The sequence below is a fragment of the Ceratotherium simum genome, chromosome 1, assembly GCF_057802395.1.
Source record: "Ceratotherium simum simum isolate JZ-2026a chromosome 1, ASM5780239v1, whole genome shotgun sequence".
Lineage (NCBI taxonomy): Eukaryota > Metazoa > Chordata > Mammalia > Perissodactyla > Rhinocerotidae > Ceratotherium > Ceratotherium simum.
This window is the reverse complement of record NC_141900.1, coordinates 40635392-40661620: the sequence shown is the minus strand read 5'-3', so window position 1 is coordinate 40661620 and position 26229 is coordinate 40635392. Positions and strand designations below refer to the sequence as shown.

The 26229-nt window shown below is 39.7% G+C and overlaps 1 protein-coding gene across 3 annotated transcripts in view; it reads left to right on the top strand.

Moving 5' to 3' along the window:
• SLC25A13 (solute carrier family 25 member 13) overlaps window positions 1-26229 on the top strand; it is a 192639-nt gene that overhangs the window by 81293 nt on the left and 85117 nt on the right. For all 3 annotated transcript variants that reach the window (XM_087422872.1, XM_087422758.1, XM_087422808.1), the window contains exon 5: window positions 17922-18061. In XM_087422872.1, coding sequence (XP_087278998.1) covers window positions 17922-18061 — 140 coding nt within the window. The remainder of the gene's footprint in view (window positions 1-17921; window positions 18062-26229) is intronic.

Sequence of the window (26229 nt, the reverse complement as noted above, 5' to 3'; positions counted from 1 at the left end):
GAGCATCATCTATTCTGGAATAGTTCTGGAATGATTCTGGAATGGTTCTGGAATTGGAGGGACTTAGCTCCTTCCAGCTCTGCCACTTTTATCTCTGAGCCAAGTTAATTATCCTCTCAGGTCTTCATTTTCCTTATCAGAAGTGAAGATAACTACATAAAGTATAGGTAAGACAGTATGATAGATTTATTCTAGCAGACATCCCCCTCCCCCACCCATTCCTCCGTGTCCATTTGACATGACAGATATTTAAGGCTAGATCAGCCAGGGCAGAGGCAAAACACATGTATTTGCCTGGTTTGTTTCATATAATCTAGCAGCTCAGATGCTTTCCATTAACACTTCATGAGGATTATTTAATATTTAAAAATTCCTGGAATTAATTTTAGTTTTTTCCTTTTCCATCACCTAATTCCTCTTAGCATCACTATAACCACAACTTTTCAGTGGAACACCAATAAAAAATGTCCCCATTAAAATCGTTGAGTAATACATGAGCAGCTAGCTTGTGGTGGCGTTGATTTACCAGTGGAAGCCAGTTTGATGAAAACATTATGATAGCGTTTCCTTGGGATGAACAAAGAACACCCTGTAAGTTTGAGTGAGTTCAGCACAGGTGTGGTCTCTCTCGTCTTCCTCCTTTCTGCAGCAAGTCTGGAGGGAGGAATGGGAGAGAGCTGGCTTGGAGATGGGGGGACTGAGGAATGGACTTCACATGTTTTCCTTGACTCTGATCAGTCTTCCCACCACGGGCATGAGGTGGCAAGCGGTGTTGGCACCACCCACACCACTGGCCGGGTGGAGGAAAGAAACAAGAGACTTTGACCAGTGCAGGGAGCGGTGTGTGTTTTAGTGTGATTACAAGAAAAGAACAGGTGAAGAAGCAGGATGTAGGAGATGGGAGTCATCTGAACTGTAGAATGAAGAACAGTCGTGTGAGATTCTGTTTCTGCTGCTTACTAGCAGTTTGTTGATGGGCAAGTCATTTCCAACTTTCTGAGCCTTATTAACATCATCTTTAAAATCAGGATAACAACCTACCTTACAGGACCATGTAAGGATTAAAAGATCTGCATATAAAGGTGCTGTCTGGAAAACAAAGGCCTTTATAAAAATAATATTACTAAAAGAAAGAACTTGAGAGAACAAAGGAGGATTTTCTTTTTCTTCTTTTATTCTTATTCTTTGGGAAGCCCTTTATTTTTAAACTTGCAATTTAACCACTGGCCAGTTAGCCAGCAATTTGCTTACCATTTGTTCTTTGTTGAACAGTGGCCCATCTCTGAAGTCATAGAGACTGAAATAAGAAATTGAGGCTTCCACGGAGCTAAAATTATGGTTACGTCATCAGTTGTGTATGACTACTGTAAAAGAATGTGCAGCCCTTCCCCCAATACCCTGCCTTCCACGGGTAATTTGTTCCATGGTCTGCCTGTCTCACAAAATATGCCAGGGTATGTCCTGTATCCATTTATGATGAGCTGATGGAGTCCTCACTCTGTGGGTATCATAAAATGTAGCCTGGGCTTTTCTGAGCTGTTAATACCTGTTTAGGATTAAACTGAAAGAGATATGCACAGTACAAAGAAGATACCCAAATGACCATCAAATTGCAAAAATAATAGCTGACTTTTAACATTTTTCATAAGGTAGGGTAGATTTCGTCCAGTGGAGGTGGGTGCTGTGTATAACAGGCTTTTGTTCAAGTAAGCAAAATCATGTGAGGGACATGGCAGCCTAAGGAGTGTTTCGACAGCAGGTAAGTTTAGAAGAAGCTAGCGATAAGTATATTTTCCAGGAAACTCATAATGGGGTTGAAGAAATTTAAAAAAAAATGGAGTTGGGCAGAAAAGAGGACTTACCTAGTCAATCCTGGTCTCATAAACCTACAGTATTAAGAGAATTCCGACCTATGACCTGGCTGGCTGTTCATATGAGGCTGAGCTCTACACAATGGCACAGTTATCTCTGGTTACTTCCTTAGCTCCTTGCAAATCCTTCACTAAGAATGACCCTTTGTATTTCAGAAAGGTGTCTACCTGGGTGTGCATCTTTGGGAGGGGTAAGCATGGAGTGTGAGAGAGGAAGGAAGGGCTCCTTTTTTACCTCCCAGATTGGCTCAGTCAGTTGTGGTCATGGGGTGAGCCTGATCTTCACACTATACAGAGGTTCATCTGGGGCCCTCCCATGGGCTGCAGGGGAGGCTGGAGAGTGGCCTCAGATCCACCACGTCTCCCGGCTTTGCATTTCATCAAAGGAAAGCACTTACACTCTTTAGCTGTTTACATATTGGGTTTCCACATAAGAGCTTGTTTGAAGCAGGGCTTGTATGGCTAAGCTCGGTAAGCAGCGGTGTTTGTCAACAAGCCGGCAGTGTTCATGCTCCCGCTAACGCTGATTCCAATACACACTAAACAGAAATCGGACGGCGTGAGGGGCAGATAATCAAGTGTCACATTTCAGTGAAACTCAGCCCTGTTTTGTCTGAGGCCTTGTTTGTGTTTACCATATTTTCATGTCTAGATCACCCCCCGTGTTTGCTACAATGAAAAGATCTTGATTAGGCCAATTTTGTGCCTTTGATATCTAGTTCATTATGTCTCCTATTTCTTTTGAGGGAAAATGTATCTCCAATATTCTTGTTCTCACCGTGTTTTCTTATTTTGATACCTGATATTTATAAGTATATTTTGAGATATCAACAGGTGTATAACAGGATATCAGTATAAGTGGGAAATTCTGGTTAATAATTTGTGATTCTGTATGTGTAGAGAAAAAATATTTTGTTCTAAATATTTTCGTTTGCATTTTTAGCCTATTTTATATGATAGTGATTTTTTTTACTTTTACTTTTTAAAAGTATATTGAAGTATAGCATACATGCAGAAGATGCACAAATCTTAAGTATACATGGTGAATTTTTGCACAGTTTGTATTCTTGTTTTGTCACCATCCAGATCAGAAAGAGAATGATAGCAGCATTTCATGGGTCTTTTCTCAGTTACTGCCCCATAGTCCTAGTGGTAACAACTGACATCGGTCACCATGCATTGGTTTTGCCTTTTTGTAAACTTTTTTAATAAAAATGGAACAATATAGAATGTACTCTTTCATTCTGACTTCTTTTGCTTAAATTTTATTTGTGAGATGCATCCATGTTTTTGTTGTGTGTATATTTACTTTGTTCTTTTTCTTTTCTGTATAATATTCCATTGTGTGACTCTCTCCTAATTTATTTATTCATTCTGTTGTTGATAGATAGTTGCGTATTTCCAGTTTTGGCTGCTGCAAATAATGTGCTTTGAACATTCTTTTACATATTTTGGGGTGGGTTGGGGGGGCATGTGTGTAGGCGTTTCTAGGAGTAGAATTACTGGGTGATAGAAAATGTGTATATTTAGCTTCCGTGGATATTGCCAAACAGTTCTCCAAAGTGGTTGTAGCAGTTTACATTCACACCATCAGTATAAGAGAGTTCCAGTTATTCCACCTCTTTGTTACCACCTGGTATTATCAGTGACTTTTATTTTAGTGATATCTCAATGTGTAGCTTTAATTTGCATTTCCCTGATTGCTAATGGGTTGTGCAGCATTTTTCGTCCATCTTTTAAAGAGGAGAACATCCTAGGATATACAGGAAGTTCATGAAAAGTGTCAGACTCCTGCAGACAGAGGTGTTAATGTTCAAAATGGACTTGGAGGTGGGGTGGAGAGAGGAGGATTTGAGGTAGAGGAGACCATGTGAACAAAGGCTTAGAGTGGACGGGGCACGGTGGGCTATGGGTTCAGGGCCTCACAGGGAGTTCCTATGGCAGGAACTTAGGGAGGAGTACAAAATAAAATTGTAAAGGTAGATTGGAGTGCCACTGAAGATGACCTTGACTATCTGGAGAAAGAGATTAATTCTTTCAGGCATTCAATGAATACATTCATTTATCCAACAAATTAATTCAGCAGACATTTATTGAGCAACTGTTATATGCCAAGCCTGTTCTAATCACTTGAGATACATGAGTAAATAAAACAAAGATTTCCTCGCTCATGGAGCTTACGTTCCAGGCAGAGGGAACAAAATAAACAGCCGTAATAAATAAGTAAATTATATAGTTTGTCAGGAGATAAGTGACATGGAAGAAATAAGCAGAGCGTGGTAGGAGGTATCAGGAGTACTGGAATAGATGTGGGAGGGGGCTGCTGTCCTAAATCGAGTATTCAGGATTGGCTTCATTGAGAAGTGACTTTGAGCACAAATTTGAAAGAGGTGAGGGAATTGGCCATATAGATATGGGGATGGAGGAGGGGAGAGACTGTCCCAGGAGAAGGAACGGCCGTTGCCCAGGTTTGAAGGCTGGAGTGCGTTTGGCACGTTTGAGGAACAGCAAGGAGGACCCATGTGAACTGAGTGAGGCAGGGGGAGCCTGGTAGGAGAGGAGCTCAGACAGGTAACAGATCTGACCCAGCAGGGCCCTGCAGGCCAAGGTTAGGACTGGGACTTTGATGGTGAGAGAACTGGGAAATTGTTGCAGGTTTTTTTTTTTTAGCAGAGGAGTGACATGATCTAGTTTATGTTTTAACAGAATCACTCTGGCTGCTGTTTTGAGAACAGATCATAGCGGGGCCAGAGTAGAAAGAGAGAACAGTTAGGAGGCTATTGCAGTAATCCAGGTGAGGGATCATGGTGGCTTGGACCTGAGAGAGGGTAGGGATATCTTGAAGAGAGAATCAACAGAATTCTCTGATGGATTGGAAATGGGCTATGGAAGAAAGCAAGGCGGCAAGAATGATTCCCAAGTCTTTGGCCAGATCAACTGGAAGAGTGGAGTTATCAGCTGAGATGGGGAGGACTGCAGGCTTGTTGGGGGCGTGATGGAGGGAATGCAGGAGCTCACTTTTGGATGTGTTTGATGCCTATTGGATGTTTACGTGAGAATATCAAACAGGTGCTTAGATATATGAGTGTGGAATTTGGGAGGTAGAAGTTTGGTAGTTATCGGCAAATACATGGTGTTTGAAGCCATTTAACTGGATGAGATAAAAGAATACATAAAGATAGAGATAGCTCTTGAATGCTTATTCTGTTGTAAGACTGGAGATACAGCTGTGACAAGACTTAAAAATCCTTCTCTTCAGAGAGCTACATTTTAGGGAGAGAGACAGCCAACAAATAAAAAATATAAAATATGATGTCAGGATATACTATCTCTAATGTAAAGCGGGCTAAGGGGGTAGGAGGGATGGGGGCTATCTGAGCAGACATAGAGGAGTGTCTGTGAACACTGAGGTGACGTGATCTGGGCTGTATGAGGGCTTGGAGCTGTGGGGGTCTGGAGGTGATGGTCACTTGGGAGGTGCTACCACAGTCTACGCAGGGGTAATGGAGGCCTGTACTAGACTCGGATCTCTGGACCCCACCAGGGCCAGTCCCGATAATGAATCGTATATGACTTGGCTCCTGATTGGCTGTGGGGTGAAAAGGGGTCCAAGGAAAGGAAGAAGGACCTGGTGGTGGGTACTGAGCTTGTTTTGCTCCAGGATCATGTGCTTTTACACAATCTCTTGAGAGAAGGAAGGTAACTATCCTTTTTATCTTTTTTTTTTTTAAATATGATGTCCTGTATTTTTCTTTCTTTCTTTTTTTTTTTTATACGGGGAAGATTCGCCCTGAGCTAACATCTGTTGCCAATCTTCCTTTTTTTTCTCCTCCCTCAAGCCCCGGTGCATAGTTGTATATTCTAGTTGTAAGTCCGTCTAGTTCTTCCGTGTGAGCCGCCGCCATAGTATGGCAGCTGACAGACGAGTGGTGTGGTTCTGCAACTGGGAACCAGACCCAGGCCGTTGAAGCAGTGAGAGCGCCGAACTTGAACCACTAGGCCATCAGGGCTGGCTCCCGTGCTTTTTATCTTTAAGTTTATTGATCACTTACTACATACCCTCCCCTGAGCTTACGTGCTTTATATGTAATTTGTTATTTAATCCCCACAACCTAGGAGGTCTGTACTATTATAATTCTCATTTTTCTGATGAGCAGTTGGCCTTGGGGGGAGGTTCCATAACTTGGCCACAGTCATGGAGTTGCCTGTAGTAGAGCCAGGGCCGCAGCCTGATGACAGCCAGGTGTTATTCGCTATGGTGTACTACCTCCCTCTGGTGGTGGCTGTGCTCTGTGAGATGGGCCCTTCCTTCATAACCTAGATAGGTGCCAATTAATCCATAGTGGTTTCAGTTTATATCAGACATTAGGGGGATTTAATAATCCTTCATGAAGAAGTAAAGCACAGTAAGCAAATTCATTAATTTTTTGTTTATATGGCCATAGTGGAAAGTAATTACTAGGAAAATGTACCTGGATTAGAATTCTCAGTATGCATAGGAAGTTGCCTCGGTTACACAGACATCCATTTGTTGAAATGCCCTTGACGTGGGCTCTACCCAGGAAGCTTTATCTTTTGATGTGAGTAGAATTCTGAGTGGTGGGCGGGGGGGTGGTCTTTTACAGGTTGAGGATCGTAGAGGAGGCCCTTGATTGAAATGTGCAGCTTCAGAGACGTGGGCACCATATGATGGGGCACCCACCACAGGCCTCTGAGCAGTTTTTATTTGATAGGAAAAGCAATTGGGAGTCCATAGGGTCCTTTAGAGGAGACGGACAGGACCCAGATGATGCTTGGAGAAGATGGATTTTGTTCTGTTAATTGGAGTGGAGCAAAGCCGGAGGCAGAGGTGCCTGTGATCATTGTGTAGGCTTCCAGGACCTCTGTGAAGCAGACAGGTGATCACTCCCATTTTGTCAGTGGAGGAACTGAAAGTCGGGGTTTGAAAGGACTTAGGGGCCTCTGCGCAGGTTGGTGCAGACACGTCGTGAATGGTGGTTTCTCAAAGACTTTCATTTTCCCAAGTTTCTTATTTAATGATTCTGGGAGAACAAAGCATTTTCATTATGAATTATAAGAAAATGTGTGTGTGTATTGAATGAAACCATTAATCCTATATATTTAGTGCACCCACCTGTCATCGGTCTTTTCGTGGTGCTAATTTAACATTGACTATTCCTATTTATTAATATTTCTTCAGTTGTATCTGCAGTAGGCGACAGTAATAGTCTAGCTCAATAGTAGAGGAGGACCTGAATCTTACTTTTGTCTAGTGAAATTCACGATCAGACCCCTGAAAATTCAAAGTATGTTCTATACCATAGCACTTCCTTAGGTCGAAATCTAAAATTTTTATTTGCATGATGCCTTACGTGTTTTTCTCTTCCTTTAACTTCTTTATCTTTTTCATTACAGTGAACAAAATTTTATGAAATGTTTTATATGCAATTTTAAAGTTATCATTTTTAGTATGTGAATATAAGCACCCAATTTCATTATCTATGTGGTGGTGGTGGTGGTGTGTGTGGATCTGCAGTTTTTAATTGAACTTGAAAGACAGGGGTGTTCGGCTCTGGGTTCTGGATAAGTGTCAGGGGGGTCCATGAATGGCCACACTTCTTAGTAATATTTGGTCTAAATGAGTATTTGCTCTTAACAAATCTCAGAGGGGTCAGTGATCTGCCAAAAGATTAGAACTGCTTTTTGTAGATGGACATATGTCTTATTTAAGAAAACTTCAGTTGTGAGATAGTCTATACCCTGTACCACACTGGGAGGCTTTGGCTGGCTCACCGCTTCAGCTCTGTCAGTTGGCCTGAAATCCAATAGAAACTAGCCCAGTCTTGCTCTTTTATTGGAAACTACAGTGGCCTCTTGTCCTTTAATCATCACTATTGAACAAGATTGTAAGTTTGGGTACTTTACAGTGGTGTATCCTATTTATGGTAGTGAGCGTGTGGAAAAGGATTCTCCTATTAGACAATCATAAAGCCTAAAATTTTTAGTTTATTAAGGCTCTCGGAAGTCCTACAGAAAAATAATGGGGTGGGCCCCATGGCCTAGTGGTTAAGTTCAGTGTGCTCGTCTTCAGCGGCCTGGGTTCGGTTCCCCGGGCGCAGACCTACACCACTCGTTGGCAGCCATGCTGTGGCAGCAATCCACATGTAAAACGGAGGAAGATTGGCACAGATGTTAGCTCAGGGTGAATCTTCCTCAGCCAAAATTAAAAAAAAAAAAAAAAAAAGGAAATCCTACAAAGAAATAAATCTATTTAACTTCGTCAAACTTATTTGAACAAGACATTTCTTTTATGTGTGAGACCTAAACAAAATCCACAGAACTTATGAGGTGATTTCTAATGTCCTTTTCTATTTAATTATCTGACATGTATGTTGGTGTTTGGAGGGGCCCTTTCTGGGTTCACAGTTAGATTTTGTCCAGGAGCACTTGCTGTGATGAAAATGAAATTGTCATTCTCTGGGCGAACAACAGGCTAGAGGACATGAGGAATATGTGGAAACAACCCACTTTAGTCATTTTGATTCAGGTTGCAGAAAATGAGAAAAGTATAGAAATGAGAAGTTTTGAAGGTAAGCACCCAAATTTAATACTAAATATAAAAAGCTAGAGGAATATAAATATTGGACTAGAAGAGGACAGAACTTTAGCCACCATTTTTTAAGCTCACTGGAAAGAAGGTCATTTATTATTATCTTTGTAAAGACACTTGGAAAATGAAATATTCAAAAAGATAACTAAAAGGAAAAATGGTTCAGAGTTGGAAGGAGCATTATTTGGGGAATGTTCTTTGTTAATGATTCTGATTTTAGTGTTTCACAAAAATAATGTGTTATTTTGATGAAAGAAACTTATTGCCCTAGAGTAGATTTTATTTTATATTATTTTGGGACCCAAATATATTTTCTTATATACATTCCAACAGAGAATAAGAATATTGAATTAGAACAGTGTGAGTTTTGAAGTAAATAACCTCAATATCGATAGAATTGTGGCATGCCTGAGTATTGAGTGTCTTGTTTGAGATCCTAGAGACTGTTCAGAAGCTGTTCCAGTTCATTGGGTCAAAAATCCACTATTTACGAAACACTAAATACGGATTTGCACGATTGACCATAATGGCTTCAATTTTGAAAGATAGTAGTATCAGAGAGCACTTCCACTTGGTGGGATAATTTGAGAATCGTCCATGCTCAAATGGCTAAAATATTGTACTTTTTGCTACTTCATCACTCTGTTTTAAAAATATAGGGGGTGGGGAGAGAAGGCCTGTTGAGAAGGAGGAATACTGTCAATTGGAGAGTAAATCACAATAACCATGTGAAGCCACTCCTTAGTTAACTACTGCCTGAAGGTTAACTGTTCTTTAGAATACTGTGGTGTGGAGAGGCTGGACTGAGGGCTTCTGCCCCTGGTGTGTGTGCATGTGTGCACGCACGTGTGTGTGTAAGATGAATGGAGAAGAGAACTCGTGAATAGGACAGAAGGTGTGGAGAACAGAGGGCTAACAGTAAATCCTAAAACTTGAAGCACTGGGAAAATCTGACTATTTTAAACTCTACTGCTCACTTAAAAATAGTAAATTATACCATTATTCTTTCAGTAAGAGAGAGAGATAAAAATACAGTTTTTCTAAATTGGAAAATTTGCTGTAATTTTGCTGCTAATGACTGATTTCTTCCAACAGTTGCACGGCAGTTTTTGCACTGATAGGTTGATAAAGGAAACAAAATCAAGAACATATTGGAAGTTCTCAGAGAAAATTACAGTTTAGGTATATGTTGGGGGTTGATCGTTAGACATTTTAATTGAAATAAAACAGTTTTATACTAATATAGGATCACTGTGGGTGTACATCTGCTCTTGAAGCATGTAAGTAGGGTTAAATGTATGTTAATGCTTTTGCAAGAAAATTATTTTTGATCACATCCGTCTAAGGAAGCTAGCTTAGGAAATTGGTTTTTAAAACAATATAGATATTATACTTGCATTTAGAGAATGAATTAGGATTCTTTGTACTGCTTTAAAAATTTCAAAGAGTTGGTGTTTTTTGGTTGTGTTCTTCTCTAGTGGTAAGGAAAGTTAACAGTAATTAACACAACAGATGATTAAAGCAAGCTTACACATCTGGGGAGTGACCACAGTCTGCTCTGAACACCATTTTAACTGACCTACTTTTGATATTATGAAAGACTGCTAATGATTTATTCTCTCCAGTTGAAAATAACTTTTTCTAGCAGATTGAAAACATCTCACTTGGCCTCTTTTGCTGTTGATTTGGGTAATCCATGTGATAGAAGATAAATATCGAATGCTAAATATCTGCCAACCTTTAACCTTTTTTCTTGTTGTTAACCGACATTCACTATGGTGACTTAAATAGTGTATTAATCTTGAGGGTTTATAGATCCATCACATTTGAGAATAGGAATGCTTCTTATCAATAAGGCAGACCACGAGTTCTCATTGTCATCGTGTGAGGGTTTGCGTTACAACTGTGGACTCCCTGGCTCCATTTCACATCTGCTGAATCAAAACCTCTGGGCCTGGGGCTTGAGCATGTGTTTTGAACAAGCTCTCCAAGGAAACGTGGTTCACGCTGCAGTTGAACAATGGCTGGTGTAGTTTATGGCTTTCTTTCATGGATTGTGGCAACAGGCCCAGAGAGGGGAACATGACTGGTTTCATAGGAGCCACAGCTTTATCTTCTGGCACTACTAGAAGGATGATTGTCTTTTCTAGGACGCCACATGACCTCATGTCAGGGTGGTCCCACCCCTCCCTAAGTACAGAACTGGGAGAGTTTTAAATTAGCCCTAATTTTTACATATGCCAACACCGTGTATGGCTTCAATGTAATAATACTCAGTTCACCTTGCCTGTGTGTGTGCGCGGTGTGTCTGTGCTTGTTTTTTGAAAGACACTTACCACCACTGTACCTATATGTTCAGAACAATAATACAAAAAAGTTTACAGGGGCTTATAGAGAACTCAGTTTTAATGAGAAGGGCTGCGTGTGTGAAGTACTTATTCTGTATTTACTCTTGTTTTAATGGCACCCATTTTCCCCTAGAACTTCCTTGAGCGAGTCTGAATTGTAGCCAGACTACTCCTTTCCTCTTCAAACCCTTAACTGTGATTAATATAAAAAGGCACTTGTCAAAAGGGTTTGAAATGGCAACCTTGATATTGGAGCCTGTGGCCGTACAGATAGGTCTACATCCACTTACTCCATTATGTTATTTAACTTACGAATTCAACAATTTGTCTTTTGCTCCCTGCTTAAAAGACAATGGCCATATAAGCTGTTGTTAACCATATCAGTGGGGTGGAATATTATTTCCCTTAGAGCAAAACCACAACTTTCTTTGAGGATTTAGCACACGTTGGAATAAGCAGCCCAGTGAAGCTGTTCAGAGATAAAGTGCAGCCTTTCAGCAACTCTCCTTTGCCTCCAAGAGGGATTACTTTTGGGTTTAACAGAAACATCCTTTTTCTGTTTATTGTATTAATGAAATTTTTAGGATCCATGAGAGCGATATTATGGTTCAGTGTTTGAAATAATGTAGCTTGATGAACCTTTTTTATTTTAATGGGAAACTCGTGTTCATTGATTTGCAGCTTCAAAAAGTGAATCTTTTGGAAATTAGAGTACATTAATTTAGTTATTCTGTATGGAAACAAAAACATAGAAAGTTAAAATTTGCATAAGTGAAGACCTTAATTTCAGATTATAGTGTGGTGGAGGTTAAGGAATAAGAGCCCATAGAATTTGTAAAAACAAATTCAGTCTAACCACTTAATGGCATGTGCAAGTAATTTGCCAATTAAATATTTCTAGTATCTGAAAGATCTTCAAAGTAAAGAGTGGAGGGTCTTAATCTTTCTTAATTTCATACTTTCAGAAACACAATAGAAAATTACTTAGTTTTTGATCACTTTTCATTCAAAATTTTAATGTATGAGCTAAGAGAAGGATGGATTTTAAATATTTGAGGAAAATTATTGCTTTTGGAGAAATGTATAAACTATGATATTTCCAAATCACGCTGTGCCTGATTTTTTTTTTTTTGTATCATTTGTAAATATTTGGTGCCCAGATAACAATTTTTATTATAAAGACTTTAGATTTTGGAGATTTACCATTTTAATGGTCACCTACTATGTTTAGAACATTGGACCATGCTTAACTCCAGAACAACTCTCTAAGAAAGATATTTTATTCCTATTTTACAGATTGAGACAATTGAGTCACAGTAATTTGCCTAATGTCACGCGTTAGTAAGAGGCAGATCTGATAGTCCCAGTGTTTTTAAAAACAGCTTTATTGAGATATAATTTACCCATTTAAAATGTATAATTCAATGTTTTTTAGTATATTCACAGATTTGTGCAACCACCACCACAGTCGATTTTAGAAGATTTTCTTCACCCCAACAAGAAACCCCATACCTTAGCAATCCTCACTCCCCCCTCCCATGTTCCCCACTGCCTCCAGTTCTAGGCAACCATTAATCTACTTTCTGTGTCTATGGATTTGCCTATTCTGGACATTTCATATAAATGGAGTCATATAATGTGTGGTCTTTTGTGGCTGGCTTCTTAGCATAATGTTTTCAAGGTTCATCTGTGTTGTAGCTTGTAACAGTATTATATTTTTATTGATGAATAATATCACATTGTTATGGGTATACCACATTTTGTTTATCCATCCTTCAGTTAATGGACATTTGGGTTGTTTCAACTTTTTGGGTATTATGAATAATGCTGCTATAAACATTTGTGTACAAGTTTTTGTGTGGACATATGTTTTCATTTCTCTTGGATATATACTTGGGATTTGCTGGGTCGTGTGGTAATGATGTTTAACTTTTTGAGGAACTGCCAAACTGGTTTCCAAAGTGACTGCACCCTCAAGCAGTGTATGAGGGTTTCAATTTCTTCATATCTTCACCAACACTTGTTATTAGTGGGGGTGAGGTGGTATCTCATTGTGGTTTTGATTTGCCTTTCCTTGATGTCTAATGATGTCGAGCATCTTGTCATGTGCTTGTGGCCATTTGTGTGACTTCTTTGGAGAAATGTCTACTCAAATCCTTTGCCCATTTTTAAAGTAGTCTTTTTATTATTGAGTTGCAAGGGTTCTTTATATTTTCCAGAGTTGTTTATCAGATGCATGCAAAATTTTTCTCCCATTCTGTTGTCTGTCTTTTCACTTTGTTGATAAAGTCCAATTTATATATTATTTTCTTTTGTAGCGTATGTTTTTGGTGTCATATCTAAGAAACCATTTCCTAATCTAGAGTCACCAAGATTTATGCCTGTGTTTTCCTGTAAGAGCTTCAAAGTTTTGGATCTTACATATAGGTCTGCTCCATGTGTTAGTTTTGGTATATGATGTGAGATAGGGTTCCAGCTTCTTTCTTTTGCATGTGGATTTCCAGTTGTCCTAGCATCATTTGTTAAAAAGACTAATCTTTCCCTGTTGAATTATCTTGTCATCCTTGTTGAAAATCAATTGACCATAAATATAAGGGTTTATTTCTTGACTGTCAATTCTATTCCATTTGTCTATATGTCTGTCTTTATGCCAGTACCACACAATCTTGATTACTGTAGATTTGTAGTAAATTTGAAATACAGCTTTGTTCTTTTTTTTCAAGATTGTTTTGGCTAATCCGGGTCCCTTGAATTTCCATATAAATTTTAGGATCAGCTTGTCAGTTTCTGCAAAGACACCAGCTGGAATTTTGATAGAGATTACCCTGAATCTGTAGATCGCTAAGGGGGTTTGCCATCTTAACAATATTGTCTTCAAATCTATGAACATAGTATGTTTTTCCATTTATTTAGGTCTTCTTTCAACAATGTTTTATAGTTTTTAGAGTATAGGTTTTGCATGTCTTTTGTTAAATTTATTCTTTCGTATTTTATTCTTTTTGAGGCTATTGTAAAGAATTGTTTTTCTTAATTTCATTTTTGGGTTGCTCATTTCCAGTGTATAGAAATACAGTTGATTTGTGTATATTAATCTTGTATCTTGTGTATTAATCTTGTAATCTTGTGTATTAATCTTGCTGGACTCATTTATTAGTTTTAGTAGTTTTTTAGTGTATTCCTTAAGACTTTCTTTACACAAGATCACCTCATCTGTGATCCAGCTTTTAAAAATCACAACTCTTTCCACTACAACCATACTCTGTAGCTTGGGAAATTTACTAAATTAGAGGAAATTAGTTGACTTTTTAAGGTTATATTTAGGAAAGAAACAATTGCTACTTTGTAATTGTCTTGTCATCATCTTAAAAAAAAAAAAAAAGGCAGACTTTTAGGGTGGAACATTTGTGGAGAAAGCAAAGTCCCACAAATAAACTCAAAGGTTCCTTGAGCTTATTTGGTGAAGTCTTGCTTTAAATAATAGCACCATTATTTGGTGATATTATGGGAACCATAGGCCTTCTAAACATAGTTTATTTGGCACAGACTGAAATAACTGTGATTATACTTTACGAGATAAGCATTCTAATTTGTTTTTAGTTTCAGGAGGAGTGACTGAACTAAGAAAAATATGACTTTAAGTATCCAAAATATATATCTAGTGCTTCGTTTGTACTCCAGTGCTAATTCGGTTTTGCTTCTTTGCCTATAAGACCTCAGCCAGGGGGTAAGATTTTAAGACCTTATGTTTTAGACTAGGAGAGACCTTCTTCTAATTCTTTCTAAGTTAACTATAAATCTGCCAAGTGATGCTTATTTGAAAGCTATCAGCTGGTGAGTTATGAGTTCTAGTTATATATGTAGCTATATATATAATTCACTGAACCAAATAAGTAACCTAAAAGCCTAGAACATTTTGGGTTTCCTCTTTCCTCTCCAGGACTACGGTTAGATTTGGAAAGGTCAGAGAATGGTAAAGGTTTAGTGACAGGATGTCCCTAAGGTTGACTTCTGGTGTCTTTCATGGTAAAGCTCATGGAATTTCTTATGGGAGCCAGAGTGTAGAGCAGAATTTGAAAATTGCTTTGGTTTTTAGTTTCTGACTTTCCAGCTATAAGATGGGAGGAGTGCTCTCACTTCTCGTTGCTTCACAAGGCGTGGAAAAATCTTAACCAATCAAATGTTGAGTGAGAAAGCTATTTGTGCCTCCTAAAGGGAGAAAAGAATATTAACCTGAGGTGATGTTACAATGTCTTCCGAAGTGAGGGGAGAAATTCCAGGAACCCATTGTGACTATTGGGCTTATCCATGTTGTTTCTATTCATGAACCTACAGAAAAATGTAGACACCAAGCATTTCAGAAAATGAATGCTCCAGAATGACTTATTAGAAGTATTGGTAGTTTTCCTCTTTACCAATAATCCTCCTTCTCTCTTACACATATCATTTAGTTTGTCCAATTAGAATGGCTTGGCAATCTTATGGTAATTGAGTACATAAATGTCTGCTAGGTAAGTTAGGAGAGGGAAAAATAAATTTTGTAGAAATTGTACCAAGTGGTGAAAAAAACTCCAAGTCTTTTTTTCTGCAGAGTCCTATGACCAACTGTTCTTCCCATAGCAACTTTTTCTTCACCATAAATGTAGCATCAAGTCCTTGGGGTTTAAAAATAATAATTTTTGCTGCTGACAAGTGATGCCAATGTCTGTAACTTTCAGGAGCAGGATCTGTCATGTCTTGGTGACCCCAGGTAGCTTTGGTCCAAAGCCCTCTAATTGGACCCTTAGTTCATTTCAAAAGAAATGAACCCTTCTTCATGTTGTTGCTCTCCACTGAAAAACTCCCTCATAGACCCATCTAAATAAATCCTAGACAGCCTTTAGGACCCAGGTCAAGTTTTATCTTCTCCAAGAATCCTTTTTCTTCTGCTTCTGTTAAGTGCCTTCCTCCTTAAACTTCTGTTTCCTTGCCATGAGGAACTCCTGAAGTTTAGCCACTAGTACAGTATACTGTTTGGCTCTATTGTTTAATTATTTCTGATGGATTAGACTTGGATACAGCACCATGTCTTCTACCACCCTTCCCCTTCCCATAGGGCTTAGTACAGTGCTCATAAGCTAGGCTACTTACAAGTTGATAGCTAGCTAGCTAAGAACTGGCATTCTTGCAATAGCCAGTTTGTTAGAACAGCTAAGAACTGATAATGGGGCCACATTCTCGGAGTCATGTAGTTTGTAAACTGTCCAGGTCCAGGGAGCACCAGTCAAATAGGCCATGAAGTGAATGTCATGCAGTGGATTGTACAGCATGGTAGCCCTGCGTGTTGTCTTAGTTTACAAGCGGCCCGTGTTTATACATTACTGCATTACGTTGGCTGGTCTGGAGGATCTTTCCTACTTCCTTCCTTTCAGATTTTTGCCTGTTTCAGTCGAAAGTTAAAAAATAATAAGGAGTGAATCGAACCCTTTCGTAACTCTTTAGGACAATATTTTTCAAAATGAGATCCTCGACCTTTGTGTCAGAAAAACCTGAAATGCTGGTTAACATGCAGATTCTTCAGCCCCTCAATAGACTTGAATCAGCCTAGGAGTGGGGCTGGAGGCTTTAATAAGCAAGACTGATGATTCTTATGTGCTTCACTAAAATCTTAGGAAATGATTGTTGAAATAGCTTCTCAGTAAGGTGGAAACTACAGTGCCTCAAAGGGTGAATACCACTGTCCTTAACCTGTTGCCTGTTGTCAACCCTTTCTGATGTATGTAAATTCAGCCACTACTTAGTAAGTAGTTAGTTGCTCTCTGCCCGCCAGCATGCCTGCCATATTGGGAGAAGCACATGTCTAAAATATGGTCTTGGCTCTCAAGGTGCTGATAATCTATGTGGAAAGAAAAGATATACAATAAATATGTGTACTTACACATATTTGCAAACATATACTGTAGAGAGATGTTTTTAAAAAACATTATTATTAAGAGTACAAGTCTATAGGATTGACAGTTTGTAGAGCTGAGATATGTCTTTGGGATCACATATGGCTCTATACTTCAGAGTGACTAGATTTCAGTACTTCAGGTGGGCATTTGCATGAGAGACAAGCTCTATGGAATAGTGGAAAAGGCTCTAGACGTAGTGTTCAAAGGACACATTTTGGAATTCAAGTCAGAGCTCTAGTAAGCAGCGAATGTTAGTTACTTTAATTATAGGAAAAATAAGATTGTTGGTTGGGGTGAGGGACATCTTAAATTCATTCACTAATTTTTGAGTAACTTAAATTTGTATATATATTTACAGTTTTAGGCCATATAAATATTAAAATGGAAATAAGTGCCTTAGCTTGATATGCCAATATTTGGTTAATATCTTCTGTTATTCTATGGGACATTGAGGGAGAGGTCAAGAAAAGAAGAGTGTCGTTTTTGGCAGCTCTCCTATGATTATTATATTAAAAATTTCTTTTGCCAGGATGCTTGGCAGAAAGGAATCTTTATTTCACCAGAATGCTTGGTGGAAAAATTACCAGAAAGCCATTTTTAAATATATATTATTTGTCTAAAATTTTATTATAGTATAAAAAATTGTGTTTTTTTTCTTTTGGTCACATCTTTGTCATTTGAACATCATTTCTCATTGGATAATTTATTGGTCTAGATTAAAAGGCTGTGAGAGCCTTCCTTGAACTCTATTGGGCCTGCTTTACACAGAGATATAGAAATTTAGAACTGGTAAGGAGGTAGAGATTATCTAAGTTAATATCTATTTTACCACTGAAGACTTACACATAGAACCATTAGAACAATTCCTGGCACATGGTAAGTGCCAAAGAAATGTTAGCTACTATTGGTAGTAGAATTTGGACCCAAGTCAATTGACTTTTTTTTTCACTTTATTTTATTCGGTGAGATTATTACCTTTGATTTCTTGACTGATTCCATGAGGATTCTGACTTATTTCTGCCATGGGTTTATAATTTGTTTGTGTTTTTAGGGTTGTGTTACTTTTTATAAGAAGAAAGTAGCAATATCCATTTAATAACACATTTTCTAAGGAAGAACCTGATATTCTTTGCTTTAATCAACCTTTCTTTTCTCTTTTCAGAGGACGTTAAGCAAGTTTTTGGACAGACCACAATTCATCAACATATTCCGTTTAACTGGGATTCAGAGTTTGTGCAGCTGCATTTTGGAAAAGAAAGAAAAAGACGCCTGACATATGCGGAATTCACTCAGTTTTTACTGGTGGGTCTAGCTCTTAGAAAGTTAAAAAGAGTAAATAAGTAAAACTGGGATCCTGATTTATTTCCGACTTTCCAACCCTGGCCAAACCATCCTATTTGGAAGTATTTATTAGTATGTACAAACCATAGGATTAAATGGGCTCTTACAGACTGTGTAGAACCTCTTCATGTTTAAAAGGACTACACATTGAGGCCCCAGGAAATCAACTGATTTGCTGAAAAGTCACATAAATCAGGAGGGGCAAATTTGGAACTTGAACTCTTGGCTTATGATTGGTTCCACTACTGTTTACCGATATTTTGTTTTCCTTGAGAAATGGCCAGATGTCATCACCAGCATTTAACCATGGAATCATTTCACCAGAGGCTTTTTATAGACCAGGCACTGGGGTCTGGAACTTGACTGCATACTGGAGTCACCTGGGGAGCCTTAAAAACCATTGTTGCTTGGGTCCCTCACCTCTAGAGATTAGATTTGATGGGGTGGAGGGGGCAGGGACAGCCTAGGCATTGGGATATTTAAAGCTTCCCAGGTGCTTCTAATGTGCAGCCAAGTTTGAGAATCACTGTTCAAAGAGCGCTTGCTGTCCATGTCGAGGGTTAAACTCTGTGGGAGTTGTCTACATTTCTGGGGTGCACCTTCCCTGGCCCAGTCTCTCCTGCCTTTCTCTCTGCACCTCCCTCCCCCAATAATGGTCATATCATTGGGCCACTGATGATGCCAATGGAAGAGTAGTAACAAAATACGATTCTAGTTTAGTTTTCCTCCTGAAGCATAATTTTAAAAATGTTTTAATTCCAATATTAACATTTAGTCACTAAAGGTCAATATCTATATGATATGTAGGCCTGTATGATAAACCACTCTTTCTTTGGCATTTTTATGCATTTGTTTTGTTTTAACATATTTATATATTTTATAAAATATATTTGTTTTATATTATATTAAATTATATTATGTAGTTAATTAATATATATAAATATACATTATATTATATATAAATAATATATATAAATAAATTACATATATAAATATTAAATTATATAAAATATATATAAATATATATTTTATAAAATATAATATTTGAAAATTAAATTCGGGTAAGGCCATTAGTTTGATGTGTTTCAATTCTGGGTCTTGAGGAAAAATTTGGCGGGGAAATCAGCTTCTGTTCTTTGTCACTAGAAGTGTCCTCAGGGGGTGTCCTGGCACCCCTGCTTCTTTTGTGTGCCCAAGACTTCTGAGGAGTGGTTGGAAACCCAGCTGAGGGATGGAGGTGGAGGGTTCAAGGACACACACACGTACGCTGTGCTGTGTGCTCATTCAGTCAGCGTTTTGTGATATCTGTTCTCAGGCACCAGCATATGTAATAAGTTGACTTTAATAGGTGCTTCTCTTTTTGGCTTTTATTGGTATCGTTATGATATATAAAATTTGTCATGCTATTTAGTTTGCTTTTATTTTCCTGGTTTTTGGAAACTTAAAAGAAGATATTTTAAACCTGCCTTTGTATTTCTTTTAGACATATTAATGTCTCTGAATCCCTGTTTTCAGTTCTGTGTAAACACAATCCTACTTAACTCAGGTGGAGAATGGAATGTGAGTTGGATTTTTGATGTTGTTTACACAAGACATTGGCGCGCAGTAGGAGGTGGTATTCATTTTGATGAGGAATAATTACAATAATGCCATTGAGACAAATGCCTCAAATTGACTTTATGGAATACAGCCTAATTAACTTTTAGTCTTAATGGGATGTTAGCACTAGTGAGGATGATCGCTTTTTCCTTTAAGCAAGTATCAATTATGCTGAATTGAGTCGGCTGTAAACCACTCAGCGGCTTCTAGGCCTTCTTCAAGATATGGAGAAGCCTGAGTCAAAGATCAGATGACTCAGGGATTACTGAGTATACTTCCAGCTGCAGCGTGTAGGGCGTTCACTTACATTTGACTCCATTCTGTAATGGTGAATGGAAAACATTCCACAGTGTCCTGCATGGGACGATTTTGAGTTTGTAGCCAGAATGCAAGTGCTAAACTTTTGCTAGATTAAAATGGTTATGATGGATAATTATCTTAGGGCCTTGCTTTTGTGTCCCACTGTCACAGATTTAAAGGAATTAGTGGATGTATCATGATAGACTTTATATGAATGCCAATGAAATGCCAGTTTTGATGTCCACCATTGGGCCGCCCCCCACCCCGTTCAAATGTTTGGTTTGCTTCCTTAGAACTCTTTTCTGAGTGCAGGTAGAGCTTCAAACCTCTACTTCAAATGCTTTGTTTGCTTCCTTTAGGCTCTTTTCTGGATGCAGGGAACTTCTTAAAGATATAAGAGAACTTAATCTCTTATATTTCTGGCTCTTACTTTGTCAAGCATGCGCCTGCCTTTCTGCTCTAGGGCAGGGCTCAGAAACAGGCACCAGCTACCTGGCTGGCGCCAAGGTTGTGAAAGCAGATGCTTGGCTGCTTGAGACATGAAAGAACTGCCACGGTGCATGCTGCTGCCTGTCACCTGATGAGGAAGAGGAGCCGCAGGGACAGCTGAGAAGTGCTTGTGCTTTCAAGGAGCCTCAGTGATATGTGGAGACAACACTGCTCAATCCCACTGAAGGGCCTAGAAGGTAGTTCAGCTTGGTTCCAGCCAACTCAAGCCTCAGGCTTGTATGTGTCACCTATGATTATATATGTACACGTGTTTCTGATTGGTGGGCAGTGCCGTTCTCTGCAAGGGCACATTTCTTTTTTCTTCCTTTAATAAGTGTTTTACTATGTCTAAGCAAGTGTGAATTTGTTATAAGCCACCATGTGGCTGTGAGGACTACGTGTTCACGTGTTCCTCTGTGTACTTTCTGGACAAGCTGCCCACCCATCAAGGAGGTGCTGGTCATGGGCGCTGCTTGAATGCTGAGCTGCTGTGTCATTTTCTGTGCTTTGGTTCTAAATTCATAAAGTGGTGAATCAATTTGATATTCTTTGAGCTAAACTTGCCTTGTTTGAACTTTGCATCTAAATGAGAGTATTGAAGCAAGTAGCTGGGACACAAAGGCCCCTTCCTAGACTCTTGTTCCTTGTTGATAGGGAAGGATTTCAGAAGGAAGTGGGGCCACAGTCCTGTTACCCCAGCATTAATACTGTTGTATCTACTACTGTTATTTGTTTATGCCCAGTTCTGTCATCTCCACTGAACTGCGTGAGTGATGGTGTGTATGGGTGAATGTGAACAGTTTTATATGTGGGTATGTATGTGTATTTTAAAATATTCTATAAACGTTTCCACATACCTCTACCCTCAGCTTCTAGAGCAAAGCTCTAATTTTATGGTTGCTAGTTGAAAAATGGATTTTAATATACTGAACTTTTTAGAAAACACTTTGGAGAAATTATCCTCTTCTGTACCTGAAGGAACTCCTGTTCATAAGTGGTATTGACATAAAACTCTCTACCCTGTTGGGAAGTATGTTTTGGGCTATGATTATTACTGACAAGGGGCAAACCACCCAGTTCAGCAGATATTTACTGAGCATGCAGGATTCTTCAAGAGGCCTTATGCAAAGGGACAAGAGGTGCGGAGATGACAACTTTTGAGACACTTATAATGTACAAGTCTAGGGGTTGTTTTTGTGTTTATCCATGTGACAGCTCAAAAGGAGCAACTGCAAGCAGGTATAAAACATATACCCTACAGGTTGCTGGTTTGTAGCACAAACCCTTATGGCAGCTGTAAAGCCGAAACTAACGTTCAGAGTGCGGTTAGAGCAGCCATCCAAAGTGCCAGATACCAGCATGAGATCATCCAGTTAACTGCCCCATTTCACAGATGAGATGGCAGCTTTTTACTTTAGAGGCCCTTAGGGCTATCTTTTGTGGTTTTGATTTGCATTTCCCTAATGACTAATGATTTTGAGCATCTTTTCATGTGCTTATTGGCCACTTTATGTCTTCTTTGAAGAAATATCTATTCCGATCCATTACTCGTTTCTTATTGGGTGAGCGTTGTAGATAACTGTGGGCACAGAGTGAAAGAAAGGCCTCTTAAACTTTTCTGCCAAATTATTCTACAAAGTTGATACTAAGACTCATGAGTCACTCTCAAAAAAGAAGTAATAATAGTAACAAAGTGCTTTTATTTTTTAACAGCTTTTTTTTTTTTTTTTTTTTTTTTGCTGAGAAAGATTCGCCCTGAGCTAACATCTTTGTCAGTCTTCTTCTATTTTGTATGTGGGTTGCCACCACAGCATGGCCGCCAACGAGTGGTGTAGGTCCGTGCCCGAGAACCGATCCCTGGCCACCGAGGCGGAGTGTGCCGATCTTAACCACTAGGCCATGGGGCTGGCTCTACGAAGTGCTTTTAAATACTCTGTTTCCAATAATAGCATCCCCCGATACCCTGAGAGGTAATTATCATTATCCCCTATTATATGCAAAAGAGTAAACAGACTCTAGGGTAAAATTTTGCATTTACAGGTAGTTTTCTGGTTAAAATGCTCATGGGGGGCCGGCCCTGTGGCTTGGCGGTTAAGTGCGTGCGCTCCGCTGCCGGCGGCCCGGGTTCGGGTCCCGGGTGCGCACCGAGGCACCACTCCTCCAGCCATGCTGAGGCCGCGTCCCACATACAGCAACTAGAAGGATGTGCAGCTATGACAGACAACTATGTACCTGGGGCTTTGGGGGAAAAATAAATAAATAAAATCTTTAAAAAAAAAAAAAAATGCTCATGGTTTTCATTAGGCACCCAAAGGAGTACCCCAAAAAAGTACAGAGCAACTGTTCCAGATCTTAGCTTCTTCCATAAGACCACAGACATGTGAGGGATTCAAAAATATGATGCTATTACCACTAGACCACACTATCTCCGGGGCCGAGGCTATGAAGAGTTTCTCTTCCTGGAAGGGGCTGTGCTTCTGAGTGGAGGTGTACAGTCATGCATTGCTGGACATTTAGCATTCCTGACTGCTACCCATTAATTGCCAGATATGATAATAAAAAAGCCCTTAGTGGGCCGGCCCTGTGGCTTGGTGGTTAAGTGCGCACGCTGCGATGCTGGTGGCCCGGGTTCGGATCCCGGGTGTGCATCAAGGCACCACTTCTCCGTTCATCCTGAGGCTGAGTCCCACATACAGCAACTAGAAGGATGTGCAGCTACGACATACAACTATCCACTGGGGCTTTGGGGGGAAAAAATAAAATAAATAAAATCTTTAAAAAAAAAAAAAAAAAAGCCCTTAGTGGTGTGTAGTACTGTTGTTTCCGATTAATTTTTAATAATGTTTTATAATCATAGGTATATATTTCACATATGATTATTATAGTTTTAAAATAATCTACACACAGGAGTTTCCAGTGGCTCCAATCTCAGGATAGAAAAGTCTAAGATTGCTAGCAAATGCAATACACTTGTTAACTAGAAAACTGTTGCTATTAACTACCTCTCATATAGCATTTTCCAGCTTAGAGAGGGCTTTTACTTGTATTTGTTCGTTAAGCAGTTGCTATCATTTCTGTATGAAAGATAAGCGACCAGAAGCTTGGAGAAGTTTTCTGGATTTGTTCAAGATCAGACAGGTAGAACTGAAGTTGATTTTTAATTTTCCTAAATCTCCAGCAGTTTTTCAAATTTTAGTGTAAAGATTTTCTGAGGATAAAGATGTGGTGTATATATATTTATAATCGAATACACTATTCAGCCATAAAAAAGACAAAATCATCCCATTTGCAACAACATGGATAGACCTTGAGGGTATTAGGTTAAGCGAAATAAGCCAAACAGAGAAAGACAAACACTGCATGATTTCACTCATACGTGGAAGATAAACTAACACATGGACAAAGAGAACAGATTAGTGGTTACCAGAGGGGAAGGGGGTTGCGGGGTGGGCATAAGGGGTAAAGGGGCATGTATCTATGGTGACTGACAAATAATAATGTACACCTGAAATTTCACAATGTTATAAACTATTATGACCTCAATAAAATAATTTAAAAAATCAGAAAAAAAATTTTCTGAGGTGATTATTTTAAAATGCAGAGTCCTGGGCCTCCGTCTCCCAGAGAGTCTGGATAGGGCCTTTCCAGCAAGCATCCTGAATTGTGATGTTCTAGATGGTCCGGGGACCACACATTGCGAATCACTGGTCTGGACTACATACCTTGACTGTTCAAAAGCACAGAATCCGGTCTTCATCCTAAGGCTGATGGGAGCCCAGAGAGGCAAACATGATCAGATTGGTTTCAGAAGGATCACGCTGGGTATCATGTAGAAAATCAAATGGAGAGGGACATGACCGTGGAGAGGGAGACCAGTTGGTGGCTTTCTAATCCAAGAGAGAAACAGCTGTGGCCTGAGTTGGATGGTAACGGTGGTGAGCCAAAGTAAATGGGTTCAAGAGAAGATAAAGGGTTAGGCCTGACCAGGCTTGGTGATTTAATAGGATGGGGACAGGGCCGGCCCCGTGGCTTGGTGGTTAAGTGCGCGCGCTCCAATGCTGGTGGCCCGGGTTCGGATCCCGGGCACGCACCGAGGCACTGCTTCTCCGTCCATCCTGGGGCCGAGTCCCACATACAGCAGCTGGAAGGATGTACAGCTGTGACATGCAACTATCTACTGGGGCTTTGGGGGGAAAAAATAAATAAATAAAATCTTAAAAAAAAAAAAAATAGGATGGGGACAGTTAAGGATACGCAGAACTCACGGCTGACTCCTCTGTGTTAGGCTTGGGCAAGTGGGCGGATGGTGGTGGTTTACTGAGATGGGGAGCACAGGAGGAGGAATTAATGAGGGGCTGCAGAGCAGTGCTTTGCTTGTAATCACCTTTCACATGTGTGTTGCTGGATTGTTTCCATCTCCTCTCCCCAGTTCCTTGGGGTTAGGGTGATACTCTAAGAGCCTGACCCATGGGCATTTCGGAGGAATTCTGTTCCCCATTTTATGGATCCAGGAAATTTCCTCTGTTTCCAGAAGCCTTCTTTCTATTGCTCTAGGAAGAGGAATGATCAAGAAATCAGCAGTGCTCAAAATTGGTGGAGAGGCTAGATTTTGAAATTAGGGTTCCCTTAGTTAGCCAAGAAACAGGATAGCTGACTTGGGAGGGAATGGGGCTAACAATCCTCTCTAATGTCTTCTCATCAAATAGAGTTTAAGAATGAAGTTTTACCATAAGAAGTGATGTTTTACCATTACTATATTCAGGTCCCCCTTTTTTCAGAAGAAATGATGACACACAGAGAGGTGAATCATAGGCAGTAGAGCTGGGAATAGAACCTGGGGTCAGAGCTGTGTCTGCTGTCCCAGACTGGCCATTCGTATTGGTCAGGACCCTTGTCGTCGATCACCTGAGCCCCATGGCAACCTAGTTGGATGCCAAAGCATATTCATGCTAATAATGTAACTGAACAATTTTGGTTCTTTTTGTTAAGTCAACGTGAACATTATTTTGGCTTATGAGTCAGCATGGAGTACAGAGCAGCCCAAGTCTTTGTAAAATGGACGCTTTGGTTATTCTGGTTTTAAGCCCTAGAGAATAAAGCTCTGGAAGTCTGCTGTTCCCAGCTGCTGGTGGTTGCCACCTGTCCCTCTAGAGGCTGGAGAGTCCCTGCTCCTAGTCAGCTGTGGCCTGGGCTTTATAGTCACCATCACTTATGGTTTGCTGTTATATCTGCCATGGCATCCTGGTATAAGGCAAAACTTGCAACACAAAAGCCTACATATGTTAAAAAAGAACTTGTTGGGGGCCGGCCCGGTGGCGCAGTGGTTAAGTGCGTCTGCTCTACTTCGGCGGCCCAACAGTTCGCAGGTTCCGATCCCGGGCACGCACTGACTCACCGCTTGTCAGGCCATGTTGTGGCAGTGTCCCATATAAAGTAGAGGAAGATGAGCATGGATGTTAGCCCAGGGCTGATCTTCCTCACAAAAAAAAAAAAGAAAGAAAGAAAGAAATTGTTCCCCACCACCACCAAACAAAAGAAAACATAACCTTCCACCATGGCAACATCAAATGCTCAAGCTTCGGAATCGATAGAACATTTAATGTGTTAGCAAAAAACAATCACCTGTCATAAAACTTGCTTAAGCCACAACTGTTTAAACAGGTTAGTGGACAACTAACCAGGTCCTTCCTTAGGATTGAGTAACCCAAGCCATCTGTGCCTCTCCCTTGTCCCCCAGCTTG